Below are 19,219 nucleotides of genomic sequence, written 5' to 3' on the forward strand. Positions count from 1 at the left end.
AAACAATTAGCCCTACGCGTTTCTTCACTCTTAGATAAATCTGCAGTGAGTCGTCAGGGGCTTGCAGAGTTTATAGATTAGAAATTGTAAGGAGGAAAGAGGGGGTAGGAGGAAACCTCCAGCTCACCAGCTCCACGTTCTTGTATTCGGATCTCGCCTGGATCACCACGACGGCACACGGCAGGCAATACAAAGGAAAAAAGGAGAGGATCCAGCGATGTATAATAGAAGTGGGGAAACTCGGTTTCCACTTTTATTGGATGTAATAATTCTGAATTAGCCATGAATAAGAGCACGGTCAGTGCTCGAAAGGCGTAGGCTTCTATTTATTTGCCATCCTAACCACCTTGTTACTCCTCTTGTGTTTGTTATTTATTGCTCACATCCAATAAAAGTGGAAACCGAGTTTCCCCACTTTTATTATACATCGCTGGATCCTCTCCTTTTTTCCTTAATAGATTAGACCCTCTGGCATCCCAGAGGTCTGTGTAAACAATTTACAAGGTCTGCAATCATAAAGTGGACATAAATGCTAGCCACTGTGCTTAGTCTTTTAAAGACAGAGTGCCCTCCCCCCTAATGACGTCACTGTCACCTTCAGCCAATGAATTGGAATCGCATCATAGTAAAGTCCCGCCCCGATTTTCATGGGCTTTTCTGTGCTGGACAATCAATGGTCTGCACTAATACGGCCTCCCCTCATGAAATGAGGGGGCGAGGTCAGAGCTCCGGAGTCAGCCCTGTTGGAAATGGGAATGCCCCGTCTCTCCATACATAGCCACAACATCATGCTGTTCAAACTGCTCCTCCACGTCAGAGCGGAAAGGCAGCATCGGGACTCGCTTTACCTATAGTAAGCGATGCCAGATCCGGCTGAATCTGTCTGTCAGATGCAGGTTTTGTGATAGTAATTAGGGGCTGGGGTGATATGTTAGGAGTGGCCAAATCAACAGTTTGGTACAGTCTTGGAAAAAAAAAAAGAGCGCACTGGTGATCTCATGAACTTGAAAGATGATCTTGTGAAAGAGAAAAGACTATTACATCCTGGAGGATGCAGTCACACGAGGAGTAATTTAACACCATGTATTCTTATAGATGGAAAGAATAAAATCTGCAACACATACATGGTTTAAATTTCTGTGCAGAATTTTTCCGCTGTGAAAATACTTTGAGTAGCGTTTCTGTATGTTTTGCAGATTTTTGAGGCAGAATACCATCATAGACAATCATCATAGACTTCGATGTTATGTGAAATTCCACTCTGAATTCCGCAACACAAATCTGCAACAATATTTGCTACACGGATCGACATGAGGTTCCAAGAACACGCCCCAAAAGTTTGTAGGGTAAAAAAGTCATACAGACTGGCACATAGGTTCCAGCGACCTCTGCTACATACTTCGGTTGTTGTTCCTGTAGAGCCGATGCAGGTGGACAGACCCAGGCTGTCTGACCAGGAGCGGCAGTGCAGACGTTCAGCAGGACTATGTCTGTACTGTGGCCATAAGGGTCATTTTGTGCATCAATACCCCCAGAAGCCGGGAAACTCCAGCACCTAGGGTTGGTAGAAATGACTACACTAGGTGGATCGACGCCAACTGCAAAATTCTCTCCCAAGCTATCAATTCCTGTGACAATCTCCACTGGTGAAGAATCACACTCTGTTCCTGCTAATTTGGATTCTGGAGCAGCTGCAAATTTCATCCAACAGGCCTTAGCAGACAGTCTACACTTGCCCACAATTCCTCTGGAGAAACCTCTGGCAGTTACTTCTGTGAAAGTCTACCTTTCCCTGATCTAATTCTTTCCATCACAAAACCTCTGAAGTTGCAAGTGGGAGTTCTTCACTCAGAACAAATAGCTTTTTACGTCCTGCCAAAAGCTATTAACCTTATCCTGCTGGTACTGCCATGGCACCAACACGCTCCTGTACTTGACTGAAATTCCGGAGAGGTTCTCCAATAGGGATCTCGATGTCCTCACCACTGCCTGCCTCAAGTTTTTCCTGTCCTATCACCAATGCCTCACTCACTCTCTGGACTGCCTCGACAGTATGAATGTCTTCAGCAAAAAGGAGGCTGAGGTCCTTCCTCTCCATCGTCCCTACAATTGTCCAATTGAATTGCTCCCTGAAACTTCACCTCCTCGTGGATGGGTTTATCCTCTCTCTTTGTCTGAAACCCAGGCCAGGTTGGCATATGTCAAGGAGAACCTTGAGAGGGTTTTTTTCAAGAAGTCTACTTCTCCAGCCAGAGACGGATTCTTCTTCATAGAAAAGATGGATGGATCTCTACGACCATGTATCGACTACCGTGGTTTAAAACAAATCACTCTCAAGAGCAAATACCCCTTGCCACTAATCTCTAAGCTCTTCAACAGAATTTGTGGGGCCAAGATTTTGACAAAGCTGGATCTACACAGGGCTTATAACTTGATCCGTATTCCGCATTCAACACCCGAGATGGTCACTACGAATATCTCATGATGCCCTTTGGACAGCTGTGTTCCAGGAATTCGCAAACAACGTCTTCCCTGATCTACTGTATGTCTGTGTTCTTGTCTGTCTGGACGACATCTTGATTTACTCAACAGATCGGACGACGCATCGGAAGCATGTTCGCCAAGTCCTGTTGCTGTTAAAGGGGAATAACCTCTATGCCAAACTTGAAAAGTGAGTATTCGAAAATAAATCCTTATATATAATTTCAGATCATGGACTCCAGATGGATCCGGAGAAAGTGAAGTCCGTCTTAGAGTGGCCACCACCTCAAGGTCTCCCTGCCATACAGAGATTTCTTGGGTTCACAAATTTCTACCGTCAATTCATCCCAAACTTCTCATCTTGTACTGCTCCAATCTCAGCTTTCACCAAGAAGGGAGTGAACGCTAAGGTTTGGACCCCGGTGGCAGATTCGGCATTCTCCTACCGCAAGAGGGCCTTCACTTCAGCTTTCGTTATTCACCAACCTGAGCCAACTGAGAATTAACCCCAAATATACCAGTGGTCCTAGTGACAGATAGATCAAACCAAAAAAAGAAGAAAAGGTCACAACCATATAATTGAAAAAACAATCTTGTCTAGTTTTGTCTGCTTGTATGTGTCTAGTTGACATTAATAAAGGATTTTTTGTATTTTTTCAATTATATGGTCGTGACCTTTTCTTCTTTTTTTGGTTTCTTCTATTGGTGCTGGAGCACTTGTCTTTCAAAGAAACTCTAAGGTAGCATCCTGTGGCTTCTTCTCTAAACTCTTCTCTCCTGCCGAACGCAACTATTCTATTGGGGAGTGTGAGTTACTGGCGGTCAAATTAGCCTTAGAAGAGTGGAGGCACCTGCTAGAGGGGGCTACTCATACTTTTATCATCTACACCACTACATCACAAGAATCTCACTTATTTACAGTCTGCAGAACAACTGAATTCTTTCCAAGCCAGATGGTCACTGTTTTTTGCCAGATTCCAGTTCCTACTTCACAAATATAAAGGCCGATGCCCTGTCTTGGTCATTTGAAAAAGATGACTCAGAGGAAGGCCCTCAACATATCTTTGATCCTTCTAGGATTATTTATGTTAACCCTCTGCAGATTAGAGACATTCCACCTGGAAACATTTTTGTTGATCCTGCTGACAGAAAAAAAATCCTCATCCGGGGTCATAATTCCAAGTTGGCTGGGCACTCTAGTGTCCGTAAGACTCGGGACTTTATTTCTCCTCACTACTGGTGGCCCACACTGCCTAACGATGTTGTGGACTATGTCTCTTCTTGTACCAACTGTGCCCAAAACAAGGCTACCCATTCCAGGCCTGCTCGTCTGCTCCAACCTCTGCCTGTTCCTGATGGTCCATGGCAACACATTGCCATGGATTTTATTACCGACCTTCCTCCTTCTGCTGAATGTACCACTGCCTGGGTCATGGTGTATAATTTTTCTAAGATGGCAGATTTCGTCCCTCTGTCTGGCCTCCCCTCAGCTCCATGTTTGGCCAAAAATTTTTATTCAACTTATTTTTCGTCTACACGGACTTCCCCTCTATGCAAACCTGACCTTAATCCAAATGGTCCTATAGATACACACGAAATGATCGCAGCGCTCCAAAAATTGGTTTCAAATAGAAATGTGGTTTATTGTTCCATGTAAAAAAACAAGCTACGTTTCAGTCCTCTCAGAGGAGATCGCTTGACCTCCTATAATATAATAACAATATGCATACTGTGATACAAATCAGATCAGAGGAAGTATACAACCAATTTGAGATAACAATTCAGATAGAAACTAGACAATATTTTAGACTTAGTAAAACTTGAATTACAGCAAATGTCTTACCACAATACAAATCCTGCTGTTTTACAACTACTGATGTTTTAAAACGACACACTTTTGTCTTGCAGCACTTATGTAGAGCTGCACTTCTAGCAAATAACAACCACAGAGTAAAAGCATAGTCAGGTTGTAGTTACCTGTGTCAAATTTTGTTGAAGAAATTGCCGAGGCTGAAAACCAGTTCCATTCATGTGCTGGCCCGGATTTGTCATGTATGTGAAGATGCCTGTGCGTACACCAGCTGACACTCCAACATGCATTTTGCTGCATGCGTCTTCCGATAGTATTTGACTAGTAGTAAAACAAGGATGCAGCGAAACACGCGTTGGAGTGTGAGCTGAAATATGGCACTTAATAATAATAAGCCTTAAGCACAGATTTGGAACATTAATAAATCCCATTTTGTTGCCTTACTGAAAAGTCACTTTACAGAGTTGGTTTTCTATTTCTATTATTTTATGTCCCATCAGGACGATCCCTAAATACTGAGCCCCGGCAATACGGCAAAATAAACAACTTAAAAATGCTGAGGAATTGAAACACAATCTAGTAGAGTTGCTATTCAAAATGTGCCAGAATTCTGCCATACATACAGTGAAGGAAATAAGTATTTGATCCCTTGCTGATTTTGTAAGTTTGCCCACTGTCAAAGACATGAACAGTCTAGAATTTTTAGGCTAGGTTAATTTTACCAGTGAGAGATAGATTATATAAAAAAAAAGAAAATCACATAGTCAAAATTATATATATTTATTTGCATTGTGCACAGAGAAATAAGTATTTGATCCCCTACCAACCATTAAGAGTTCAGCATCCTCCAGACCAGTTACACGCTCCAAATCAACTTGGTGCCTGCATTAAAGACAGCTGTCTTAAATGGTCACCTGTATAAAAGACTCCTGTCCACAGACTCAATTAATCAGTCTGACTCTAACCTCTACAACATGGGCAAGACCAAAGAGCTTTCTAAGGATGTCAGGGACAAGATCATAGACCTGCACAAGGCTGGAATGGGCTACAAAACCATAAGTAAGACGCTGGGTGAGAAGGAGACAACTGTTGGTGCAATAGTAAGAAAATGGAAGACATACAAAATGACTGTCAATCGGCATCGATCTGGGGCTCCATGCAAAATCTCACCTCGTGGGGTATCCTTGATCCTGAGGAAGGTGAGAGCTCAGCCGAACACTACACGGGGGGAACTTGTTAATGATCTCAAGGCAGCTGGGACCACAGTCACCAAGAAAACCATTGGTAACACATTACGCCGTATTGGATTAAAATCCTGCAGTGCCCGAAAGGTCCCCCTGCTCAAGAAGGCACATGTACAGGCCCGTCTGAAGTTTGCAAATGAACATCTGGATGATTCTGAGAGTGATTGGGAGAAGGTGCTGTGGTCAGATGAGACTAAAATTGAGCTCTTTGGCATTAACTCAACTCGCTGTGTTTGGAGGAAGAGAAATGCTGCCTATGACCCAAAGAACCCCGTCCCCACTGTCAAGCATGGAGGTGGAAACATTATGTTTTGGGGGTGTTTCTCTGCTAAGGGCACAGGACTACTTCACCGCATCAATGGGAGAATGGATGGAGCCATGTACCGTCAAATCCTTAGTGACAACCTCCTTCCCTCCACCAGGACATTAAAGATGGCTCGTGGCTGGGTCTTCCAGCACGACAATGACCCAAAACATACAGCCAAGGCAACAAAGGAGTGGCTCAAAAAGAAGCACATTAAGGTCATGGAGTGGCCTAGCCAGTCTCCAGACCTTAATCCCTTCGAAAACTTATGGAGGGAGCTGAAGATCCGAGTTGCCAAGCGACAGCCTCGAAATCGTAATGATTTACAAATGATCTGCAAAGAGGAGTGGGCCAAAATTCCATCTAACATGTGTGCAAACCTCATCATCAACTACAAAAAACGTCTGACTGTTGTGCTTGCCAACAAGGGTTTTGCCACCAAGTATTAAGTCTTGTTTGCCAAAGGGATCAAATACTTATTTCTCTGTGCACAATGCAAATAAATATATATAATTTTGACTATGTGATTTTCAGTTTTTTTTAAAAATATAATCTATCTCTCACTGATAAAATTAACCTAGCCTAAAAATTCTAGACTGTTCATGTCTTTGACAGTGGGCAAACTTACACAATCAGCAAGGGATCAAATACTTATTTCCTTCACTGTATATGCACCACATTTATTAACTGTTTTAAACAATTTTTCCAACAAGGGGGTGAGGCTTAGCTAGAAAAGAGGCATAATGTGGGTGAAAGGGACGTGGCTTTAAATGTGACTCCGTGTGCTAAAATTTTTCGCAAAACTTTGCCATAAACTAAGACATATAAGCGGTGATATAAGGTGCAGAAAAGTGTCTAGCACATCTAGCTTAATTCCCCAAATTTATTACACAGCATGCACCACTTTGCTAAATTTGCCACATTTTCTAAATGCCTAACTTAGTTTAAGTTGCACTCCCTGCTTAAAGGGAATGTGTTGCCAGAAAAACATGTTTTGTTTTTTTTAATTAAACATTTAGTGTGAAGGTGATTAAACATTGTTCAAATTTTTTTTATTTTTTTCACGAGTCAGGAAATATTATAAATTAGATTCTAATTTATAATATTTCCCATTGCTGGTCACTAGATGGAGCTATTCCCAAAATTGCAGCATTGCAAAATTGGGTAAAAAGCCCTCGCTCTAGTGAGCTCTCAGCATCCCCCCTCCTTTATCCTGGCTAGTGCCGGGATAAACGAGGGGTTTGAACGGTCTAACCTCCTACACTGTGTGTCGCCATTTTTTGAGCTAACACACAGTGTAGTAGGTTTACATACAGTAGTAAACGTACACAAACACGAACATACATTGAAATCTCTTACCTGCTCCTGCCGCCGCGGCTCCCTCCGGCCCGTCCGCTCCGTCTGCTGCCGCTGGTCCAAGTGCACAAGTCCGGAAGCCGCGACCGGAAGTAGTAATCTTACTGTCCGGCCGCGACTTCCGGTTCACAGGAAAATGGCGCCGGACGGCGCCAATTTCAAATTGGACTGTGTGGGAGTGGCGCATGCGCAGTTCCCACACAGACGGCGTACACAGAAGTGGATGGGACGGGAGCCGGTCGCAGTCCCTATGGGACTGTGGCTGCCGTATTCCATGTCTGTATGTGTCGTTAATCGACACATACAGAAATGGAACAAAAAATGGCAGCCCCCATAGGGAAGAAAAAGTGTAAAAATAAGAAAAAGTAAAACACAAACACACAAATAAATATAAACGTTTTTAATAAAGCACTAACATCTTTAACATATGAAAAAATAATTTGTGATGACACTGTTCCTTTAATACACTGTTAGTTGTCTGCCTTCAGACAATATTAGTAAATCTGGCCCAAAGTACCGTATTTCTTGGACTATAGGACTCACATTTTTTTCCTAGAAAATGTGTTCTAATCTTGTGCTTTGTCCTATAGCCTGAAGGCAGACAACTAACAGTGTAAGCTGGGAGTGCAACTTAGACAAACTTAGACAATATTAGTAAATATGGCCCAAAGTACCCTATTTCTCGGACTATAGGACGCCGTTTTATTCCTAGAAAATGTGTTCTAATCTTGTGCTGCGACAACTAAGTGTATTAAGCAGGGGGTGCAACTTAGACAAACTTAGAGAATATTAGTAAATATGGCCCAAAGTACCCTATTTCTCAGACTATAGGACGCAGTTTTATTCCTAGAAAATGTCTTCTAATCTTGTGCTGCGTCCTATAGCCTGAAGGCAGACAACTAACAGTGTATTAAGCAGGGAGTGCAGTGCAATGGAAGCTGCATCTCCTGTGTTGTGTGTAAAAAAATCTATGGGTTATCTGCTCACTGATCAGCCACATCTTACACAAAGAATTCTGTCAAATCTCACTGTTGAGTGAGCAAATAACACAGATGTTAGTACACACAACACAGTAAATCTGTACAGGTACTGATCTGCAAGGACCTTCTAGCCACGCCCCCTCCTATGAAACGAACAGCAGCCATCAATATTAGCCAGGGTTGCCAACCTCCACTTCCGAAATTTCTGGACAACTTAGCTAAAAATCACACAGACCAAAATTTTTACGGACACATTACAAAATCATTGCCTGTGCAGGGTGCTAGGAGTGACTCGCCAATCACAGTTCCGCTGGTAGCTTTCCCACGCTAACTTGGGTGATGTTTTCTCTAATTATAAGGCTGGGTTCACACGAGCACATTAACGTCCGTAATGGACGGACGTATTTCGGCCGGAAGTCCCGGACCGAACTCAGTGCAGGGAGCCGGGCTCCTAGCATCATAGTTATGTACGATGCTAGGAGTTCCTGCCTCTCTGCAGGACAACTGTCCCGTACTGTAATCATGTTTTCAGTACGGGACAGTAGTTCCACGGAGAGGCAGGGACTCCTAGCATCGTACATAACTATGATGCAAGGGCCCCTTCTCCATGCACTGAGTTCGGTCCGGGACTTCCGCCCGAAATACGTCCGTCCATTACGGACGTTAATGTGCTCGTGTGAACCCAGCCTTATTGTTCACTTTCCCTTTTTTTCTTCTTCTGGCCCAGACCACTGTGATGACTTATTCCAGCCATGACATCCACCACCTATACCCAATCCTCTAATCAAACTCGTAGTCCAGTGATCCAGATGGTAATAATGATTCCTCAGTGCTTGACACAATAAAAGTGCCCCTCAGTAACCGTGCCTCCTTTTTGCCCCCCGTAGATAGCGCCACACACAGCACCCCCTTGAAGATTGCGCCAAACAGCCCCCCTTGTAGATAGCTCCACACAGCCCCCTTGTAAATAGCGCCACATAGCTCTTCCTTGTAAATTGCACTAGACAGCTCCCCCTTATAAATAGCGCCACACAGCTCCCCCTTGTAACTGTATCAGTTAGTCTTAGCTCAGTAGTCAGATAGCCCTTTAATATACCACCAACTATATGTATGTATACATATACAAAATATATTTTGTTTTGTCAAGTTGATTTTTAAGGCCATGAAGAAGCAGGACTACAGGGTCTACAAAAATTAAAATTGCTTTTATGCTTTTTATTTAGTATTTCTGGTATATTCATTCCATGGTCTAGTTAGTCAAAAACTCCTTACCATGGGGTAACCTCTGCTAATATTGTTTTCTTTGGGAACCCCTTCAACTATGTGTTTACTGTAAAAGTCACAGCTCTCGCTGTCTTCTGGGGAACCCCTTAGCAGGGGTAAGTTATCCTGGATTTCACCGAACTCTGGTTGGGAAACACTACCTTACCTTTCAAACAAATAATTCCAGAAAAACAAGGACAAAAACTCTACACAGAAGAAATATGAAGATAAAATATGATGGCCACTTGAGACCAGGAAATGAATGGAAAACTACAACTGCTGTCTTAACAAACTTTATGCCATACTGAACATATATCATCTTGAAATATTTTTCAAACCTGATAGATGATGAATTCTATTTATCTGGACAGCATTTTAATGGATATTTAAAAGAGATACAAGTTGATTCTATGGTAAATTCTCAGTTGGAAGCAATTAACCTACTAGGTAACATCAATTAATCAGGGTTTTCTATAATTCCCTCTTTGCCCAAAGGGCATGACTATGTGAAGTACAGGAACATGGCTATTATAACTCATAATTTTGCAGGATAAAACCAAGTTCAATTCGCTAATATTAATAAATCACAAGAGAAAATAAAACAGTAGACTACTAAAAACATAATAGCTACAATAACACAATGAATCAAGAAGGAAATAGAGCCGCACTCACCATATTCGACGTTTTCAAATGCTTTATTTTCTCACAAAGTGAAGTGGGGGGAGAGACGGGCTACAATAATAGCTACAATGTTCATTTTAACATATCCGTATAAAAATCTCTATGTAATATTGAAAATATTCTTTCAAAATATAGTAACCTTATAAAGGTTATGACCACGCTATTCAACACTTGGCCCAAATTCAATATTCATATGTCTTTTTGCTATAAAATATAACCTTTTATTAAAAAATAAGAGCACAAATACTAAATGTAATCTTTTTAATTGCATCTTGAAGTTTCATTGTGAGAGGTACAATAAAAGGGTTAGTACAGGAGAAAATGAATGAGGACAAATAAAAAAATTGAAGGGGGTGGGATAAATAAGAAAAAGAAGGCATGAAGTGAAAATGCATTGGAAAGCTATAAAGAAAGAGCAGTGAAAGTATGGAACTCTGACAGATGACGTTGTCATGGGTGATTCAGTAAAAGTGTTTAAAAGGAGTCTGTAGATGCTTTTCTTGAAAGAAAAAAATATTATAAATTATGGGCATTATGGGCATTAGCTTACTGGGGATGGGTTGTTGATCCAGGAATTTATTTGTATTACCATATTGGACTCGGGATTGTATTGTTTCGCTTAAAATTAAGAAAATTTGCTTCTGCCTCATTGGGATTATTGCTTTCCTTTTGGTCAACTTTGCAGGAGAATATGCTGTACCAGATGGAATTATATATTTTTAATTCTTACTAACTATATTACTAACATGTAATAGAACAGAGCAGCACAATGAAAAAGAGTGAGGATAGTTCCTGCGATAAGATCACATTTATTAAGTCTAAAAGAAAGTGTCCAGTTAAAGAGCTCTCGGATCTATGCATAGAGAATCTGATGAAGTGTGCCCCATTATTTTTTTTCTGTTGGTATGGGTGCATTCTAACTCGGAGATGTACATGGTTCCGAGTTACAATACGACTATGTGCATGGGCCTTTAATCACCAAAAAAGAGGCAGCAGGATGAAATCGAAAAATCAATATAGGAAAATCTATGAGTAAAACCTATGGGAACTTTCTGAGAATTTTTTTGGTGCTTTGTGTGGCCATATGACTTAAACTTTAAGTATATTTGTCATAATCATTAAAATTGCCTTTAAGGCCCTTTTACACCGGCCAATTATCGGGCAAACGAGCGTTCACAGAACGCACATTCCCGGTAAACAGGGCAACGATCAGCTGATGAAAGAGCAAATGCTCGTTCATCAGATAACTGCATCGTTTTAAATGCCAAAGGTACATGATAGAAATTATGGGGACGAACTATCAGTGTAACAATCGCTCGTCCCCATACTAGCTCCTTGTGAAAGGAGCAAACGAACGCCGACTAACGTTGATCGTCGCTCGTTTACTCAGCCCACGTTGGGCCATGTAATACCACCTTTACACTGGAGTTCCTACAGCCCATTGAAAGCTGTGGTACATAATATTTTTTTAGGGTGTAGGTTTGTGCAGAATGTCTATTCTGTACCACAAACTTTATTAGAAAACTGGAATAGTTGAATCGAAATGCACATGAATAAAAAATGTTTGTATTCAAAAGATACTATTAATTAGTTCTTTTTTTTTTTTATAAGGTTAACTGTGCGAGCTGAGTGTCCTATGCATTTAGAAGATTTCCCTATGGATGCTCATGCCTGCCCCTTGAAGTTTGGAAGTTGTGAGTATTACAAAAAGTACTTCAATCCTATAAAAAAAATATTTTCTTTTGTGAAAGGAATTGAGAATTACAATATATGAAAAGGATTTTCCAAGTTTTTATAAATAATAATTGGATTATAATTATGGTATATTGGGAAGATATGCAGCTTTATAATTTACTTCTATACATTTGTATCAAGTCTAGGCTAAAACATTAGCCTTGAAAGGGCCTGAACAAGGGTCTGCTTTTTTTCTCCCCAGAAACAACGCAGAAAAAAAATTCAGACCCTTTTTCTAAACCTGGTCAACCCCTATAATCTTTCTCCTGTCCAACAACTTTGCTAAAATGTATCAGTCGTAGGTAAAATTTATCTGTTTGGATTCTAGGCTGGTTAGCACACAGAGAATTGACTGGACTTGATACAATTGTAGCAAACTATCAGCTGTTTGAAGTACTAGGTCTATACAGGTTTTCAGAACCTAGATGCAAACAAAAAAAAAATCATTCACTGACACAGATCTTATAAATAGTGAGGAAGTGAAACACAAAAGGGGGAATTTATTAACTTTTCTATGCCAGTTTTCTGGCGTGGAAAAGTCGCAAAAAGGCCCAAAATTCACAATTTGTATTTACTTTTTGGCCTTTAGATATGCCACCACCCCTTTTGGGAAGTAGGGGGCATGGCTTATTTATTTTCATTTACACCAGAAAACTGCCGTAAATTATATAGGAAATCTATGCCAGCTCCTTCAGACTACCCCCCAACATCAGACTATCCCCCGCCATCGAACAATATAAAATAAAAATGTATGCTCACCTCACCACCCCTTCGCTTCTCCCCAACGGGTCCCCTCAGGTTCTTACTACAAGCCGCAGTTCATACAACATACTGACACCAGGCAGCGTCAGGACGTTGTATGTGGCACATGGGATTTTCTAAAGTGTGGAACAATCCAGAGTTTATCAGACATTTTAGGGTACAGTGTTGAAATCCATAATAAAAAAAAACTGGTATTAGTATTAGTACTTAGTATTTACAAACACGTCACACAATTCTATAAAAATCAATTTTTTTTTTACAATTATTTAGTATGAGCACAAGATATGTTCCTAAATCATAATATTTTTTATAAAAAAAAATATTATGTTTTACTGACTAAAATTAAAGGAATTGTCCCATCAGGAAAATAATAAATGAAATGCATTTTATTTTTGACACTCATATTACTCAAGAGCCACTATGACTATTGTATTTTGAAATGCTGAGATAAAATTGAGGGAGATGAATACCTGAAACTGGCAGGAGCCAGATCATTATTTTTTAGCTAGGAAGTCTATCATGTCTAGGTGATTATCTGACCTTCCACCTAAAGTAATAGAATGGATAAACCTAATGAACCATACTGTTAGGTTTGAGAAATTGACATATCAACATAGAAGATGCTCCTTAAAATTTTGAAGGATATGATGAAGTTTAAGTATGGTAGATTTCATATATATAGAATAAGACTATATAAACATTATGTGATTGCATCTAGTATGTCTATAAGATGTGAAAAATATGGTCTGGTTATATCCCCCAAGTATCCAGGGTATAGAGCACACTTAATGTGATGAATGTCATCATACAATGCCGTCCTGCAGCTGCGGTCCCTGAGTTCAGCGCTCTGGGATTGAATCTTAATACAGTGTACAGTATATCTGGATAGTCGGGCTGTAGATATTCACTGTTATTTTGGTCATTGTGTACAAATAGGTATAAACCCATTTAACAAGGTTTGTTTTATAGGGTTACTTCTATATTTTTTTATTACTAAGAATTTATTTTTTGTAACGCAACAATAAAATATCATATAGACACTTGTATATTGGAATAGAAATTGAAAACAACTACAGGAATACAATACAAATTTCCAAGTCAAGTTTTGTGTGGTACAAGGCCATTTCATCTTCAATAATGAATGCCCTCGAGAGAACATTTTGTATGCATAACATATTGCTGGGGCATGGCCTTTATGTCTTTACAGTAACCCCGTGATTCCTTACAAAGCTTTAGTGCAAGTAGACATCATTATTACCTGAAAACTCAGCAACCATAGTGCAATTGTTATTGCTGTTACAGACAATTGACTTGTTTTATTTCATACATGGCAAGAAATAAAATCTTTTGAAGGTCATCACCATATTAGAGGACATCCTAGTATTAGCTCCAGAACCTTTTACATCTGACTGTTAAAATAATGACTGAAATTTCCTATTAAGTCTGTCTACTTCTTACTTACTAGTATATGTGCAAATATGTCTCCTTCTTACTTTTACTAATTGATAAAAATTCTTGATTTTTGACTGCACGGTTTCCCTACAGCACTATATTATTTTATTGTTTATACATTTAATAATTTTAGTTTTAGATTGTACTACATGTAGTAACGCCAGCTGAGGATTACAAATGCATGGTTATAAAATGATAGTTATTTGTGATAATGCCCACATAAAAACAATATTATAAAGCAAAACTTTGCAAATATAGATTTAAAATTATTTTAGAAAAATATTTATACTACAAATGGTTCGACAACATATAATTTTGTAGCAAAAATAAATAAATGTGACTTATGTAGCACATGTAACATGCCATGTACATTGACTGGAGTTATTTTCCTGTGTGATGACTCCTTCTACTCCAAATAATGTCCTCCTTTCTATATCTGTTTATCAAATGACATCACTTCCTGTCTCAATGACCTCTGAATATAGTCTCTTAACAGGCCTAACAGTTGTGGTCACAAGCAATGATTTGGTAGGAAAGAACAGGGCAGGGAGCCAAGAAGTAGTTATGCCTCTGACACACGCATACTTCGGACTGTAAACAAAAAGGCATGGTGTAATGTAATTTTCTACATTTATTTTTTGGTGGCATTTTTTTATTTAGTGAGTTGCGTTTTTCCTCACACTTTTTAAGTCCTATAGTGACGCCTATGGAAAAAATTGCAAAAAGAAACGCCATACCTAGAACATGCAGCGTTTTGAAAAAAACTTCACTGACCCCCAAAATGCTACAAAAATGCCACCAAGCAAAATGCTGTGTATGTATACATTCTCATATTTTACTATAAACTTTAAATAGTACCTATCGCCAGAAACAGGTAATCTATTTTATTTCATAGCTCAATATCAGTTATCGATGTATATTATATATCTTGTATAACATCTAGCTTCAGCATTTTTTTTAACAAAAAAAAGTGCAAAAAAGCATTGGAAAAAACGCCACTGAAAGTCAACTTTGTGGAAGATGACTCTCAGTCCTGGGCTAAGTTTGAAGGACACATGCATGAACTTGGGGATGAAGTACAGATAAATGAAAAAAAAAAAAAAAAATGTGCATAGGGCTGAGAGTTTTTGGGGGGAATTAGGCTTCAAGAAAATAAAGCAATGGACATAATTTATCAAAACTTTTTAACAGAAAAACTGGTCTTGCTGTTCATAGCAACCAGTCAGAGCTCAACTTTCCTTTCTTGAACGTCTCTGCAAAAATTAAACATCACTGTGATTGGCTGTTATGGACAACAAGGCCCGTTTTTCTGTAAGACAATTTTGATAAATGAAAGCCATTAGCCTCAGATGCATTTGCATTAACTAGAATATCCATCCACAGTATAATAGAAAAAAGTTATTTATTGGACTGTGCTACCAGGTAGCCATATCGCTAATAATGAATTCGTTTTTATACCTGTGTTATAACATTTTTGTTAATTTCCTTTTAAATATAGATGCGTATACAAGAGCTGAAGTCGTATACTCCTGGACACGAGAACCAGCACAGTCTGTTGTAGTTGCTGAGGATGGCTCCAGGTTAAATCAATACGATCTGCTAGGTCAAACGGTGGCGTCTGGAATTGTTCAATCTAGTACAGGTTTGTGCATATTTGTGCTTTGCCGTCATATGTTGGGTGCTTTACATCCTATTGACTTCTCGTCTAAAGAAATAGAATCTCACTCCGGCAGCAGATGAGTTGCTATGGTAACAAGAGAAAATCTAATGATCAATTATTGTCCAATACTATCATTTTCAGGCTTAGTTAATCCTGGTAATGATGCCCTTTTCAACATCTGAAGCAAAATGAAAAGGGCAGATTATAAATAGTAAGTGGAGAAGTAGATTTTGGGACTGTTTAGATTGCTAGAAATAATTGTCATTTATTCTAAATTGCCATTGTTTTGACAAATGTACATGCTGTTCTGTTTTTGGCATAGCAATTTTCATTGGGAAGTTAAATTAGCATGTGACTGCTACTCATCATTATAATAAGAAAAGTGTATTTCAAGGAGACACAATTTAATGTACCGTGTAAACCAAAACAAAAAAGGAGCCTAGCTTATATCACTGTGACATCGTCTTACGACCTTCAGTATGTCACCTTTACTTCATGTGTTTCAGAAATGGAAATTTGCTTGTAGGTTCTATGGAGCAAGAAAAAAGTAAAAAAATATAATGCATATAATAGTACAAAATAAACAAACTACTCTTATTAGGGATGTGCAAATGACATATATCTGTTATATATCTGGCTACGAGTCAACATCTACTTTGTTTAAAAAGACTGTGTACATCGTATCATTGGTAAACTAATTATGAATGAAGAAGTATCATCATTCATGTGCCCCGGGCGCAACTAAGAGGGAAGGTGGGGGGGAGCGCCATGGCGACGGCCTGCTGACTCTCTGAAGGGTAGGCGGCGCCACTGAAACCAACCGCAGCCACCCTCTCCTGCACTATAATTCTACCTGCGTCTATAGGACACAGATATAATTAAAAGCATAAGCAATGAATGGCTGGGTACGTTCCGTGCCCGGCCATTCAGTGCCTTTCAACGACTCAAGCGGCGCAATGATGTCATCACACCGCTTGCGTCTATGATAGGGGCTGATTGACAGGCTGGAATGACTTGCCCTGTCAATCAGCTCCTTTCAACGACGCAAGCAGCGCCGCTTGCGCCGTTCAACCCCAGCTGAACTGCTCAGAAGAGAGCAGGCCTCTATTGCCACCGGACGGCGTGGGAATGGGATTTACGATAAGTATGTAAAGTTTTTTTTTTACCCTAATAAAAATGTGAGTGGCATTATCTACAGCCCCCCTGTAGATAATGCCACTCACATTTTTATTATGATAAAAAAAATCTACAGCTCTATCTACAGGGGTCAGCTTTATCTACAGGGGGGGGCTATATACAGGGGTGGGCTATATGTGGAGCACTATAAGGGGAGCTATATATGAGGCACTATATACAGGGGTGGGCTATATGGAGCACTATTTATAGGGAGAGATATATGTACGGCACTATCCACAGGGGTGGGCTATATATGTTGGACACTATATACACGGGTTTGCTATATGGGGAGCACTATCTATAAGGGGAGCTATATATGAGGCACTATCTACAGGGGTGGGCTATATGTTGGACATTATATACAGGGGTGGGCTATATGTGGGACACTATCTGCAGGGGTGGGCTATATATGGAGCACTATCTACAGTGATGGTCTATATGTGGGGCATTATCTATAGGGGGGCTACATGTGGGGCACTATCTACAGGGGGCTATATGTGGGACACTATTTTTAGAGGGGCCTATATGTGGGGCACTATATACAGGGGGTATATGTAGGGCACTATCTGCAGGGGGGCTATATGCATTCTACTATCTACAGGGGCTCTATAGGGGTCACTATCTACAGAGAGCAAGGTGTGTGTGTGTGTGTCTGTGTGTGTGTGTGTGTGTGTGTGTGTGTGTGTGTGTGTGTGTGACACAGTGTATAGTGCTACTATAATTAGAGTTGTAGTGTATGGCGCTATTATATTTAAGGTGACAGTGTCTGGCACCATAAGAACTTTATCTTCGTTTATAGGTGCAGAAATGGTTGAAAAGGGAGAAGCTGAAGACATGTGAGTTCCAAATTGCAGAAATGGGCTGTGGCTGGGAGAAATCGTCATAGAGGTCTGGACCGGATGGAGAAGAAAAGTGAAAGAGCACAACTAGAATCTGACGTCACCTGTGAGTCACTGAATGTAAGTGTTTATTCTGACCCTAATCTGTACTGTTGTCACTATGATCTGCAGCAAGATGTTGGTTGGTATGATTTTTTTTGTGAAGCAGCATCTCCCAGCATATCCTTACCATTGTTTGAGCCATGCTGGGAGCTGTATACAATTTAGTTCAAACCTATACGGCAGGGGTTGCAGTAAATTGAGCTGTATTTGTGCTGGTGTCATAATTATGTACTGAGCTTGGTTCTGGTGTTGTATATATGTACTGAGCTTGGTTCTGGTGCTGTATATATGTATATTGAGCTTGGTTCTGGTGCGGTATATATCTATTGAGCTTGGTTCTGGTGCTGTATTTATGTACTGAGCTTTGTTCTGGTGCTGTATATATGTAATGAGCTTGCTTCTGGTGCTGTATTTATATGTAATGAGCTTGATTCTGGTGTTGTATATAGAACTATATTGCTTGCAAAATGTACAAATGGTTTTATGATCGAGTTACATAAAAAAATGTGGAAAAAAAAATGACAGCTCGTTGATTGGTAGAGAATACAAACATGGGGAGGGGGAAGGAGATGTCGGGAAAGAGGTTCAGGGGGGGGCATCAAACTATCAAACTGAATCTTTGCCCTGGGTGCTGGAGAACCTAGCTACGCCGCTGCATTTTGCCTGTCCAATGTAAAATGAGAGTATCCATCATTTGCTGTAAGAAACAGTAGTTGAGTAGTGTTTAGGTCAACCCTCTGCATTCTTCTTTACATCAGAAATAATAGTTGACTCTATAGTAGATCCTATATTTATAATGTGACTTCATCATATTTTATTGTCTGTAATAAAAATGATCATTAATCATTAAGCAGAATAAAAAAAAAATGACAAATTATGCCATGTTTTTTTTCAGTTTTAAATTTACGCCATTCACCATGTGGCATAAATAACATGTCATTCTATAGGTCAGTACGATTACGGCGTTACCAAATATGTATAGTTGTTTTGTTTTTTTTTAAGTTTTATTCTTTTTGCACAGTGAAAACATTTTAAACCAAAGTAATTTGTTTTGACCGTCTGCAAAATTTCTATGCCAGATAACTAGCATGGAAACATTGTAACATTTCCCCCAATGAGTTTCTTTGCTCTTGAGAAACCCTTATTGCATTTCAACCAGGCTGCACTGACTTTGATGGTTGCTGAAGCTTGGAGAAAGCAAAAGAACTGTCAAAGGATCTACGAGCAAAAGTAGTTCAACATAAAAAAATGATATAAAAAGATATCCAAAGGTATGTTGGGTTCTGTAAATACCAAGCCACAGTCATGTAGACCAAGACAGGTTTCCAATACAACTACCAAGAAAATTTGTCGGGATGCAAAGAAAAACCCCCAA

The 19,219-nt window shown here is 39.8% G+C and overlaps 1 protein-coding gene across 2 annotated transcripts in view; it reads left to right on the plus strand.

Moving 5' to 3' along the window:
- GABRA1 (gamma-aminobutyric acid type A receptor subunit alpha1) overlaps positions 1-19,219 on the plus strand; it is a 203,158-nt gene that overhangs the window by 121,538 nt on the left and 62,401 nt on the right. For both annotated transcript variants that reach the window (XM_075856303.1, XM_075856304.1), the window contains exons 6-7: positions 11,731-11,813; positions 15,566-15,709. In XM_075856303.1, the coding sequence (XP_075712418.1) occupies positions 11,731-11,813; positions 15,566-15,709 (227 nt within the window). The remainder of the gene's footprint in view (positions 1-11,730; positions 11,814-15,565; positions 15,710-19,219) is intronic.

This window comes from Rhinoderma darwinii, chromosome 3 (genome assembly GCF_050947455.1).
Source record: "Rhinoderma darwinii isolate aRhiDar2 chromosome 3, aRhiDar2.hap1, whole genome shotgun sequence".
NCBI lineage: Eukaryota > Metazoa > Chordata > Amphibia > Anura > Rhinodermatidae > Rhinoderma > Rhinoderma darwinii.